The sequence below is a fragment of the Urocitellus parryii genome, chromosome 6 (assembly GCF_045843805.1).
Source record: "Urocitellus parryii isolate mUroPar1 chromosome 6, mUroPar1.hap1, whole genome shotgun sequence".
NCBI lineage: Eukaryota > Metazoa > Chordata > Mammalia > Rodentia > Sciuridae > Urocitellus > Urocitellus parryii.
Window position 1 is genome coordinate 3,617,884 of NC_135536.1, and position 13,659 is coordinate 3,631,542.

The window sequence follows — 13,659 nt, forward strand, 5'->3', positions numbered from 1 at the left end:
AAGAAGTTTACCTCTGGACCCATAGTAGCTGGTCCCAGCCTGGTTGCCACCACTCTCTGAATCTAGGTGACTGGACTCCATGATCCTGTCACCTGGCAGTGGAGGAATACACCATGCAAAGGGCATGGAACAGCATCTGCACACAAAGAGCCCTAGATACAGGATGGGGATTCTAGCTGATGTCACTGCTGTAATCTCCTGGTTCCAAAGTCTTACTCAGTGCCTGTTTTTCTTTTGTTTGTTTGTTTTGTTTTGTTTTGGTGGGGGCAGGTTGCAAATGGGTCCATGCTATGCTGTTCAACTCACTTAAAATAATTTGTTCTTTGATGACTTTTCTAAAATAATAAAGAATACTATCTATAAAACAAATTTTAATAATTTAAATTTCATAAACTATTTTAAATAGCAAGCTATATTATTATTATAAAATAAGTCTAGCAACCAATTTAACAGTTCCCTATAAAGAAGGGGCAACACTGAAGATGATTTTCTTCCATTTCTAATACCTCTTGAGAAATCCAAAAGTAATAAACCACACATTTTTATACTCAGTACTTTAAAGATATACATTTAAGGAGTGTATCTTAGCATCCCCTATTTGTATTACTTTGTCAGATTCACCACAATTACCCAAAGGCAGACATTGGATTGAAAATAATAGGCAGGGACTGTTTTAACTACTTCAGTTAACAATCTGAATTGTTGGCTTGCTAAAAGTCAACATAAGAAAAGGAAAGAGGGAGGTAAGAAGAAAGACTGAGATTCCCCAAATGACCTGAGCTTCAACTGATGGGAAAAGGCATCTAGGAGCCAGGTGTCACAGTGTTCCTGAGAGTTCCGGGAGGTAGGGAATATTTAGCAGTGGAGTGGAGGCAGTCTGTGAGGCTCAGGTCCCTTGGCTGCCTAGTGGAAGAAGTGAGGTGTTCAGATCTGGGGACTGTGGGCAGTTCAGGGGCCACTTTCACCTGACTGTGCACTGGTATCACCACACCCCTCCCAACTACCCAGCCAGGACCTCTAGGGAGGAAAGTACCAGAGCTGTGAGGGAAACACTTCTCCCCCCCCCCCCCCGACCCCCACTGAATTCCACAAATGATTCCAATGATCAGCAAGGGCTAAAAACTACTGGTTTAAGAAAACTGAAGCAACAGTGCCCTAAATACCCCAGAGGAGGCAGCAGTACAAGTAATTATACTGCAGACCCCAGAAAAAGCATGAACTGGTTCTCTCTGCCTTTAAATCAGACAATTCCCTAACTGTACCACAAATAAGATCCCCTAGATTTGGGCACAAGAATCATAAGTTCAAAGGCAACCTTAGCAACTTAGCGAGACCCTGTCTCTAAATAAAAAGGGCTGGAGATGTGGCTCAGTGGTTAGGTGCCCCTGGATTCAATCTCCAGTTTAAAAACACACACACACACACACACACACACAAAAAAAAAACCTAGAATGCCAAAAAAGGCCACTAAAGCTACAGAGCTCCAAACACCAACAGTGGCTCTAAAATATCAGCCTTAAAAAGAAGAGTTAAGTGAGTATAAGTACGCTCTCCCCACAGAAGACCCTGATGGGAAGAGAGCTATAGTCAATAATGCTTTAAAAAAAAAAAATAAAAACTACATATGGTACCCTACTGTGTATCCTGCATATCCTTATGCTTAATTGTAATTTTTTTCTTTAGTAAATTTGGTAACATTCTTAAAAACATAGGGATTTTTTCCTTTCTTTCTCACTAGAAGTTTAGATTTAAGAATAGTGGCGAAGGCCAGACATGGTGGCACATGCTTGTAATACCAACTACTTGGGAGGCCAAAGCAAAAGAATCTCACGTTTGAGGCCAGCCTGGGCAATTTAGGGAGACCCTGTCTGAAAATAAAATTTATAAAGGTATGGGGTTATAGTTCAGTGCTTGCCTATCATGCATGAGGCCCTGGGTTCAATCTCCAGCTTCATTAAAAAAAGAGAAAGACAGACAGAAAGAAAGAAAGACAGAAAGAAAGCCCTGCAGTGAGGTCTGCAGGGTCTTTTTCCTCTCCTGTTCACCTGATGAAAACTCTTTGGGTCTCCAAGGACCTAATAGAGTCTTACTGTACATCACATGGGCTGACCCTGAGCCAGATGCACTTATCTGACTCATCGGAGTCTCACACAACTTGGTTCGGGAGGACAAGGGCACTTCCGAAATGGGTTTCTAAGAGGATGCCCCTACTTTTCATCTGAGACTGATAGATCAGGGCAAGACTGTCATTGAAAAGACAATTTCTTATAGTTTCCAGAGGGTGGGGACCCACCATATCATGTAAGGAGCAAAAAAGCACCAAGGTGAGTCGGGAGGCAGAAGGTACCAGGGAAAAGCAAGGACAAGAAAGGGTCTTGCTGTGAATGGAACCCAGGGTCTCAGGCATGCTAGGCAAGTCTCTGGACAGGGCCACATCTCCCCTTAGAAGGCCTTTATTACAATTTCTGTGGGAAAGGCAAGGCAGAGTAAAACTCTAAGCAGGCTCTGGGGTGCAGGAGCTGTCTTTGGTTACCTGGTGCCTGGCCTGGGGTGATTAGGGCAAAGGAATACTGCCTTTTGGAGTGCACTAGCCAGATAGAGGACTGGTGCTTTGAGCACAGGCTCTGAATCAGCTGGTTTACATCTGAAAAGAACACACAGGGCAATAGTTTGTTATCTCTAGGAATTAGTTCTCCCTGGGAAGGGCCAGCAAGGCCCCAGACATGGAAACATTTAGACTACAGAAAAAAATTATATAGTTAATGCACCCTACTAAATTTTTCTTCATACCACTAACATGACATTGTATGTGTGTTTACTGCTGCTCCCTGTTGATATGTCTATTTCACGGAAGCAGGTACTTCATTTTGTTCAATGTTATATCCATAGCACACAGAACAGTACAGGGCACAACAGCAGGGGCTTACTGTCTAAATGAATGAGTGAATAAACAAACTTGGATAAAAACATGGTTTTTGCAGTGTTTAGAAGGGGAAGGGGACAAGCCCCTGTTAAATACTTGAAATATTCCCCAAATTTGATGTTTTTGTTCTTTTTATTAATGTTTTTGTTCTTCTTTTTTAAATAATACCTTTATTAATTTATTTATTTTGGTACTGGGGATTGAATCCAGGGTGCTGAATCACTAAGTTACAACCCTAGCCCTTTTTATATTTATTTAAAGACAGGGTCTCGCTGAGTTGTTTAGGGCCTCACTAAGTTGCTAAGGCTGGCTTTGAACTCACGATCCTCCTGCCTCTGCTTCCTGAGCTGCTGGGATTACAGGCATGCACCACCACACCTGGCCTACAATACTTTTATTCATTTATTTTTATGTCATGTTGAGGATTAAACACATTTGAGGCAAGCACTCTACCACTGAGGTATAATTATAATCACAGCCCCTTAATGAACTTCTTTATAGCTACTCAATAGGAAGCTTCAGGTCATTTCCCATCAAACTTTCTGTAAATCCTGAATTACAGAAATTTAATTAATTATGGTAAGGCAGCATAAGGGAGTGGAAAAAGTCCACATTTTGGAGTCAGTCCAAGATTTCTATTTTTGCTCCATCATTTACTAGCTAGAGGACTTGACTACATCAACTCCTTTGTCTGTTTCCCCAGTGGAAAATGAAAATGGCGATGATATCTACCTAACAAAGGTAGAGAAGAAAGATGTCTATCAGACTAATTAACGTGAAAAATCCAGGGTTTGTAAGAGTAAGGACAGGGGAGGGGCACATTATCTGACAGCAATCAGCTCCTATGCTAATGATCCAGCATGTCACTCACTGTCCGTTCTCTAACATCTCAACTGAACAAACCTGCTTGACTCAATGCCAACTTCACCTATCATAGGTGGAGTTCTATTTCAGAGAGGTTACTTCATCTCACTGGTTCCCTTTACTGAAGAACAGAATTGACCTCAAGAAGTTATAAATGAGTAATACAAGTAAAATAACAGTGCTCAGTCTGTACACAGACTAAATGTGCAAATGTTAACAACTGTTATTATTAGTACAGCTAATTCCTACAAAAGAGACCTAGCTAGAATCTACCATTCAATGATTAAGCTTTACTTACTTTCTATGAGGGGGAAATTTTTAAACAAAAAACATTCTCCATTCTGCAGAAACCAAGCAATGAAAACCAATTATTTAGCTGAGCACATGATAATGTCAAACACTCAGAGTCCTTATCATGTGCCAGGTATTATTCTAAGCTCTACTATGGGCTTAATATATTAACTTGCTTCTCACTACAACCCTCTAAGGCGTTATTATGAAGACAAAAGGAGGTCAGTGGCTTAACACACAGCTAGGCAGGCTGAAGCCTGGGTTTGTATTGATGCTTTGCATGCTCCTAAGCATCACTCTTGTGTTAACAGTCAGTCTACTCCCAAGACTGAAAGACATTATTAGGAACTTCAGATGGGTTACCCTAAGTGTTCTGACATGTCTTAATAAAGTCTAGCATTTTTGAATAGGTATATACATTTTCTTGAAATGAACCATAATTTGCTTTTTTTAAAAAAATAAATATTTATTTTTTAGTTGTAGTTGGATGGAATACCTTTATTTTATTTATTTTATGTGGTGCTGAGGATAGAACCCAGGGCCTTGCATATGCTAGGAGAGTGCTCTACCGCTGAGCGCCAAAACCCCAGCCCCCATGATTTGCTTTTTAATGAAACTTGGATTTAATAAGGTAATACCCAGCAAAAATACCTAGTATAATTAAATTGAAGCTAAAAATAACTTAGACTAATGTTTTTGTTATTCCTGATGTTTCCAAAACCATTGCAGGTATACAACATTACAGAGTTCTTTAAAAGATGGCTGAAAAGATGTTTATGAACAGAATAGTATCCCAGTAATAGTAGTCAGAAGTTGAAAAGTACAAAAACAGTGGGGGAAAAAGAAATCACATATAGAATCTACTGTTTATTAACTCAATAGCTGGAAAAATGGGAAAAATGAAAAGACTCAAGTGTGGGACAACATCAAATTGCAAATATGCTTCAACTCAGGTTTATTTATATGCTTTGAATAAAGGCACGATTCAATGTACCAGCCTAATATTGTGAACTTGATACTATTTTAACATGTATGTTCAAATATTGCCTGACTCAACCCATGCACATCCTCTAGTAGTAGTAGTGCAAATGAACTTCATGCTGTTGCTAGCAGAATGTTCCTTAAAGTCAATGTATCTTCTAGGGCTGCTCCAGGGCTTTAAATCACTATCTAGAGGGAGAAATGTTTCTGGGGCGAGTGAAATACAATTGTGAATGGTGCCAAGAAAAGAAAATAGCTGTCAGAACACCTGTGTATACTACCCTATTACTATTTTTCCTACGGAAAAGAAATTAATGAAAAAGAATTTGAGCCAGGCACAGGGGTGCATGCCTGTAATCCCAGCGGCTCAGGAGGCTGAGTCAGGAGAATAGTAATTTCAAAGCCAGCCTCAGCAACAGCAAGGTTTTAAGCAACTCAGTGAGATCCTGTCTCTCAATAAAATACAAAAGAGGGCTGGGATATGGCTCAGTGGTCAAATGCCCCTAAACTCAATCCCCAGGACCAAAAAAAAAAAAAGAAGGAAAAGAATTTGAAGTCAACATGTAAGTAATTTACAAGAGAAGAATGTACACATGATTTAAAATAATGCCTTATAAACTGAATATATTTTACTTATCAAGTTTATGACTTGAATAGATCAAACTTTGGGATAAGTCTTCTACTGATAGTTTGTACTTCAACTATACCACAAACTAATCTTAAAAGTTTTAATTACTAGATTATCATAAGCCAAAATTAATGTTGTACAAATATGCATAAACACACTATTGGGCTAACAAGATAACCTCCCACATACTAAAAATAATAATGGTGTAATCTAGAGTACTTTGCAATAATAAAGAATAACTGCAACTAAAAACTAGGAGCAAAAATAATGAAAAAAGCAAGCAAGCAAAGCATGAGGAAGGAAAGACCACAGCCAACCTGACACAACCACAGGATAGAACTTCTTGGAAAATTGCTATAGAGGTCCAGGTCTCTCTCCAGGCACACATGAGTTGGGGAAGATTTCTAACACCACAGAATACTGAGTTGAGTCCCCACTAAACCTGGTAATTTGAGTTCTGAATACTACATTTTAGTAGCCCTTAAATGACTTATTAATATTAAATTCTTAAATATATGAAGAAATTAAAGTTTGAGAAAACAGGTAAAATTTACTCTCCAAAACAAAGGACTAGGGTTGGGTTGTAGCTCAACAGTAGAGCACTTGCCTAGCATGTATGAGGTGCTAGGTTTAATCTTCAGCACTGGGTTTGATTTAAATTAAAGGTTTGTGTCCATTTACAACTTAAAAGACAAAAACAAAACAAAAACAAAACAAACAAACAAAAAAAACACCTAGAAAAACCCACAAAGGATTAGAATTTCAGAATCTGTCCCAGGGCTATCTTAAGAAACCTTAATGCCCACTCTGGGCTGCAGACCACAAAGAACTACTTGTTTTAACACTGTTTTTGTTTTTATTTCTATGTTCTGCAGTGCTGGGAATTGAACATAGGGTCTCATATGTACCAGGCAAATGTCCTCCCACTGAGCCACAGCCCAGGCGCCAGTACCATTTTTAGTGTAAGATCAAGTCTATGTCCTTCCCTACCTTCTACACACTAAGAACAACACAGCTTTAAAATTACCAGAATATAAGTAACCACTAGGAATTCATTAGTAATATATAGTAATATATATACACTTATCAAAATACCTTACAATAGAATGCTTGCAGTTTACAAAGCTCTTTTATATGCATTATATCATTAAAACGTCCATCTTGAGAAGACAAAATTATCACTTCTTTAATTTTTTTTTTTCCCCTAAGAAACAGGTTCTACCTATGTTGCTCAGGCTGGCCTCAAACTCCTGGGCTCAAGCAACCTTCCTGTCTCAGTCTCCTGAGTAGCTGGGATTACTGGTGCATGCCCGGTGTCTGGTGATATTTGCTGGCTTTAAAGATTTCAGTATTAGTTATAAAAGTATACAAAATCTGCATAATAGATGAAAATATATTTGTATGCTATTTTTAAAAAACTCTAAATTCTAATCAATATTTAGAATATTCTCTTTTAAATCTGAGCCTTTAGTTTGTTATTCAGCACATTTAAAATCACTATTTTCAAATGAAGATACCACTAACATTTTTATAAAACACTCCACTTAAACTGTATTCATTTGAAGAACAGAAGTTTTACTGTACTAACATAATAAACAACAATTGAGACTTAAGGAACAAATTAGATGGCAATTAACACCAAAAATCATTTTTAAAAACCTCAATACTTTTCTTACCTTTTGTAGACTTGTTGGATTCAACTGAGTTTTGTCAATTATTTTTATTGCAACCTAGAAAAAAAATATATATTTATGGATTTTAAGAATTGGTAAGCACAGACTACCTGGTAACAGTTTTATAAACACCCACATATATGGCACTGTTAAAAAGCAAGACAAACCTTGGCTGGTTACATCAAGCAATCAAAAATTTATAAAACTATATAACTGAAGACAGGGGCTTTAGGCAAGTAATGCTATTACTATAACACTTTATATTTAAGTTACTTATACAAACTAGGAAAAAAAAAATCTTCTGACTCCCTCCCCACAACAGGAAAGTGACAGATTATACAATGAAAATACTTCTAAAATATATGCAACGTAGGAAATCTCTTGAGTATTTGTTGGGGGAAAATGGGGCATGGGTTGGACAGTGCTGGGGATAGAACCCAAGGCCTTGTGTGTACCAGGCAAGTGCTCTACCACTGAATCTCAGCCCCAGCCCTCTTCACTTTACTGACACTAATTTCAGTTGACTCTAGGATCTGGGGGCAGCAACTGTACTTTGACAGGTATGTATAACTCAACATACCTCACAAAGCATCTTGCATACAATGAGGGCTTAATAAATAAATATACAAATAGGTTCGTGTTGAATCCAAAACTTTTTTAAAACATTACAAAAATAATAATAAAAGGCGGGCCTGGTGGTGGCTGTGCCAGTAATCCCAGCACTCAGAATGTTGAAGCAGGAGGATCACTTAAACCCAGGAGTCAGAGACCAGTCTGGGCAACCCAGTGGAGACTGGTATCAAAACAAAACAAAATCCCTTTAGGCAGTTAAAGAAAGACTAGTTCTAGACCAATCTGTGAGCTAACCATGTGCAGAGGCAACAAATGTGTCACCTGGTAACCTTTGTCCAGAAAGGGGTGAGCACACCCCTAGGTGATACAAAAAGAGCCAGTAGGACACATGAATAAAGAACCCCAGCTTCTATTTATGTACATTTCTTAACTTTAAAAAAGGAAATCAGTGTTACTAGTTCTACTAAGCGAACCTGCATAGGCATCCTCACCTGGTAGCTCATTACTTGTTGCATAAAAATGATCTCTCCAGGTGACATTGGGGAGGATAGATAGCTTAGTGGCAGAGCAGTGCTTAGCATGCACAAGGCCCTGGATTCAATCCCAGAGCGTGCTGCGCGCACACACACACACACACACACACACACACACACACACACATTACAGACAATGAAAGGGAACATAAGTGGAGAGAGGTTTTGCCATGACCTGGGAGGATAAATCAACTCAGTTGGCACCTGAGGTCCAGAACAGCCCATGGGCCTACCCCACTAGATGAGTAGGCCCTGCTTGCACATCCTGTAGAATATAGACCCAGTAGGACACAACACTTAAGAAAATGCCTAGAGCTAAAGTCTGGGGACAAGGGCTAAAAGATTTTCTATGCTGGGTTGGGGTTGTAGCTCAGTGGTAGAATGCTTGCCTAGCACACGTGAGGCCCTGGGTTCACTCCTCAGCACCACGAAAAACTGAAATAAAGATAGTGTCCACCTACAACTAAAAAATAAATATTAAAAAGAAAAAAAAAGATTTTCTATGTCAATGGTTCTCATGCTTTTTGGACCCCTTTACTCTCTTAAAGATTATTGATAACCCCAAATGTGGTTTATATATACATTGGTATTTGTAATATTACATACAAAAACTGAAAAATTGTAAAAAAATAAGCACTTATCTATTCATTACTTTTTTTGTAGTGTTGTGGATAGAACCCAGGGCCTCTTGAATGCTAGGCATTCTACCACTAAACTATATCCTCAGACCGTTTTATTCTTAGACAGAGTCTAAGTTGCTCATGCTGGCCTCAAAGTTGTAATTCTCTTGCCCCAGCTTTCTAAATCACTGGGATTATAGGCACGTACCACTACGCCCAGCAATAGAATACATCTTAATGATTTTTATTTTTCCTTCAGTGGTATTTGGGATTGAATCCGATGGTACTCTATCACTCAGCTACATCCCTAATCCCCAATCCCTTTTTTAAATTTTTGAGATAGAATCTAAATTGTCCACACTGTCCTCAAACTTGCAATCTTCCTGCTTCAGCCTCCCAAATGGCTGGGAGATGGTGTGTGCCACTGCACCCAGGTTAATATATGTTTCTGCATTCAATCTGTTGCGATAATATAGATCATATGGCCTCTGGAAAATTCCACTCCTCACTTGTGAGAGAGACTGAAAAAGTGAATGATTTAATAGTCTTAGAATATAAAAATAGTTTTGGCTTTGCAGCCTCCAACAGGATCTCAGTAAGTCTTCAGTGCCCCACTCCCGGCCATGCTTTGAGAATGGCTGCACTATATATGTTAATGCAATGTTATTTCCCCACCTCTGGGAGAAAGGCAAATCAGAACTGGAGGAGCAGAGAGTGAATGTGTATGATCTTGGGGAAAAAAGTAAAGTCAGAATTCTAGTTCTGTATTTGGAATAAGAAAATATTGGCTGCTAAAACATGTGAAAACTGACTACCAGTGTATATCTCAAATGGGAAGAAGGCATCTTTTCATCTTTACAGCACTGGCATAATGCATGGGCACAGTGCTAAATAAATGTTTGCTGAGTTGATCTGAGGGCCTGAACACTCATAATCAGTAACCAAACACACCTGAGAGAGACAGAATAGTGAAGAAGGAGGGCTTCTAGTGTTTTAACAGATAGGAAGATGGTTTTTAAAAGTTTACATTATTTCAAAGTCAAATGAATTAATTTTCTTCAAACTTTCTTTTTTCTAAATAATTTTATGTGGTGTACTTGGATCTTCCAATTTCTAAGAAACTCTTTACCTATGCTGCTCTTTTTTTTTTTTTTTTGGTGGGGTGAGAGGGTTATGGGGTATCAAACTGAGGGGCACTGAGCCACATTCTCAAACCTACTTTTTTATATTTTATTTAGAGACAATGTCTCACTGAGTTGCTTAGCACCTCGCTGTTGCTGGGGCTGGCTTTGAACTCACGATCCTCCTGCCTCAGCCTCCCGAACTGCTAGGAATATAGGCGTGTGCCACGGCGCTTGGCTACACTGTTCTTTTATGACCACCATTCTGTTTTCATCTTCCTTCCTGGGACCAAATACAACAGCGCTGCTGCCCTTCCCATTCCTCTTTCCTCTGATCTTCTGAGAGCCAGTTTCTAGAGCATGACTGGACTCAAGATCACTAGCTTCTTCTGATTCTATGCCATGTCCTCTTCCTATTCTAAAGATCCTACTCTGCTTCAGTTCTTACACATTTCTTCTTCAGGAAGCTTCTTCAAAAAGAAACTCAAAGCATTTGGCTTCTCCAAACTGTAGAAAAGTCATTCTATCAAGGCCATGGTATTCCCAGAGTAAAACACTATCACTTAGTGTATGTGCAACAATGAAGCCTGAGGGAGACATTTCTAATCCCTTCTTCCTCCCAACTCCCTGCTATGATGACTCAATCATCAAATTAACTTGGTCCAGACCTGGAGATCTCAGACAGAGGTGAAACCTTAATGTCACCTAAAGAGAAGGCGACTGTGGGAGCATCACTGAGGCAGTGCCTCAGAAAGGGAGATAAAAGAGAAGACCACTCATTTCCATGGTAATGGACAAGCTAGAGTATAGGGGCAAAGGGACACAGCGAAAGCCAAGGCGGTTCACTAGGTAAGGAAAGAGGAAAAAACGTCTCTGCTCTGGGAAATTCCATTTATTAACCCTGATGCCAGGAGCAAAGTGGAAAATTACAAAATAGGGATAAAGATAGTTCATGCATGAGAAGGGAATCCCCAACCTGCTTCAACAGACAGGATCTGCTGGAGAAAAATCCTTATTTTCCATTTCCTGTCAATTCATTGCTAGTCAAAAGATCCCGACTCCTACCCTTGAAAGGTATTAAAGCATCCATAATTCCTAAAAGAGCAGGTAAAAAAAGATCTCAAGTCCCTTAAAGGCACATGGTAGCCTGAAGAATGCTGTATTGGTCTGCATGGACTGCCATAACAAAATACCATAGATTGGGAAAATAAGCAGAAATTTATTTTCTCACAATTTTGGAGACTAGAAGTCCAAGATACAGGTGCCAGCCGGACTGGTTCTTGTGAGGGCCACTTCCTGGCTTGCAGACAATTGCCTTCTCACTGTGTCCTCACATGGTGGGAGAGTCAGTTCTCTGATGTCTCTTTTTATAATAAGGACACAAATCTTATTGATCAGGGCACACCCATGTAGCCTCATTTAACCTTCTATAAAGACTCTATTACCAAACATAGTCACACTTCACCATATATAAGGTCATGGCTTTACCATACGAATTTGAAGGATTACAACTTAGTTCATAATGGTTAGAGATCACACCAAACAACGATAACAGTTGGTTGCAAAATAAAATTTCAAATTAAAACCTAACAAAACCCAACATGGGAGAAGGTTATAAGCAGAAAGTATAAGTAGCAGACAAAAGGTAACATACTGTATGATTGCATTAGTATATTTAAATAGCCAAAGAGACAAAACTAACCTATGGTGTTAGAAAAGTGCTCCGTTGTACATGAGGGACTGTGAAGTGATCCGCAGGAGGCAAAGTGAGGCTTCTGGATATGGGTCATAGAATGTTTCTGCCCTGGGTCAGGGTTACGTAAATAGGCACTTTTTCTGTGTTACATTTCAAAAATAAAAGGTCTGTTTATTTTTTAAGTCAATGACTTTAAAAGTCAATAGCTTATGCCTAAACTGGAAAATGAACATGAATACAATGGGCATATTATTAAAGACCAGAAAGTAAAACCTGAAGAATCAGTTTAAAATACGAAAAGTGGCTGTCTTAGATGGGGATATCCAGGGCAACACTATTTTTTATATCAAGCCTGGACTCTCTAAACAGAACTTAAGTAATTAAATGCAAAGTTTTCCATAACCATATGAGGACATTCAGTTAAACATGGCATACTGAATGATCACATGCATCTCTCTCTTCTCCCACCTGATAGGTCAAATGAAGCCCTGACAGAATGACAAAGAGAACGGAAGAGGTGCCATTATTAGACAAGTGACTTCCAACAATTTCTATAGTGACACAAGTAGCAGACCCAGGAAGACAAGTGTACAGTAAGTTTAAAGAAGGAAAAAAGTAATAGTCCAGGGCTGGGGTTATGGTTCAGTGGTAGAGCACTTGCCGTGCACGTGTGAGGCACTGGGTTCGAACCTCAGCACCACATAAATAAATAAAGACGTTGTGTCCACCTACAACTAAAAATTATATTCATACACACACACACACACACACACATATATATGCATATTATTATTATTATTTTTAAAGTAACAGTCCAAGAAAAATAACTCTGGGTCATGAAGAATGAGGAAGATCCCAGTAGAAAGGCAAACATTCCTCCCAGCTACCATGAGGCTATCTGGGCACTCACTAACTCTTCATACATCCCACCTGTGTTCAGAGTTTCCTCAATTTGCTTCTTAGGACTCCAGTTTTGGAAACATAAACAGAATCAAAACTCTTCAGACAAATGAGGAAAGTCCATAATGTTTCCTAACACTTTCCTCCGTGTGTGGGATACTAAAGGAAACTATCAGAAATCATTAAGTCTCCTTTTTCAAAACAATACAGACAATTCATATTATTCACAGAAATGTTTTATGAAGTTGCTGTGAACACCAATTTAGTGAATGCTGAACCATTTGCTGCTAGGGACAACACAGGGTCCTAGGTGACAGTGCTAGCCTCTGGTCACATTTTCATCAATAGAGAGCACACAAGCCTCCCCAGGGACCTTCTATGCTACTCAGATGGGTAATGTTGAGCTCACACCTGAGTGAAGCTCATTAATAACACAAACATTTCCTCTGAGAGGAACATCACAGACTTGCACTTAGGCAACCGGACAGCACTTCAAGCACTATGACTGGGAACCACATTCAACAACAAAATCACCACCAAACAAATAAACAAACAAATAAATAAATGTGTTCCAGGGTAGAAACTCTACTGCCTCAGATCCATACTGTTAGATGGAGAGACACACAACATGAAAAAGCAAGGGAACAAATTGCTCCAATCGAATCAAGATATTCCAATAACAAAATCCATCAACACCACAGTGGAAGAAATGTCAGAGGAGGAGTTTAGAATGTACATAATTAAACTGATCTGTGAATCAAAGGAAGGTATAAGAAATGAAATCAGAGAGGAAATACAGGAAGTGAAAGATCAATTCAATAAAGAGGCAGAGATTATGTTAAAAAAATAAGCAGAA

General features: G+C 39.0%; 1 protein-coding gene across 11 annotated transcripts in view; it reads right to left on the reverse strand.

Annotated features, from left to right (window-relative positions):
- The window catches only part of Mark3 (microtubule affinity regulating kinase 3), a 101,463-nt gene that overhangs the window by 58,388 nt on the left and 29,416 nt on the right, over window positions 1–13,659 (reverse strand). For 7 of the 11 annotated variants that reach the window (XM_026405466.2, XM_026405464.2, XM_026405465.2 and 4 more), the window contains one exon: window positions 7,364–7,417. The exons of 1 other annotated variant lie outside the window; for it this stretch is intronic. In XM_026405466.2, coding sequence (XP_026261251.1) covers window positions 7,364–7,417 — 54 coding nt within the window. Of the gene's footprint in view, window positions 1–7,363; window positions 7,418–11,438; window positions 11,494–11,909; window positions 12,044–13,659 lie in introns of those variants that run through there. 3 more of the 11 variants (XM_077800301.1, XM_077800304.1, XM_077800302.1) reach the window with 3 other exon arrangements.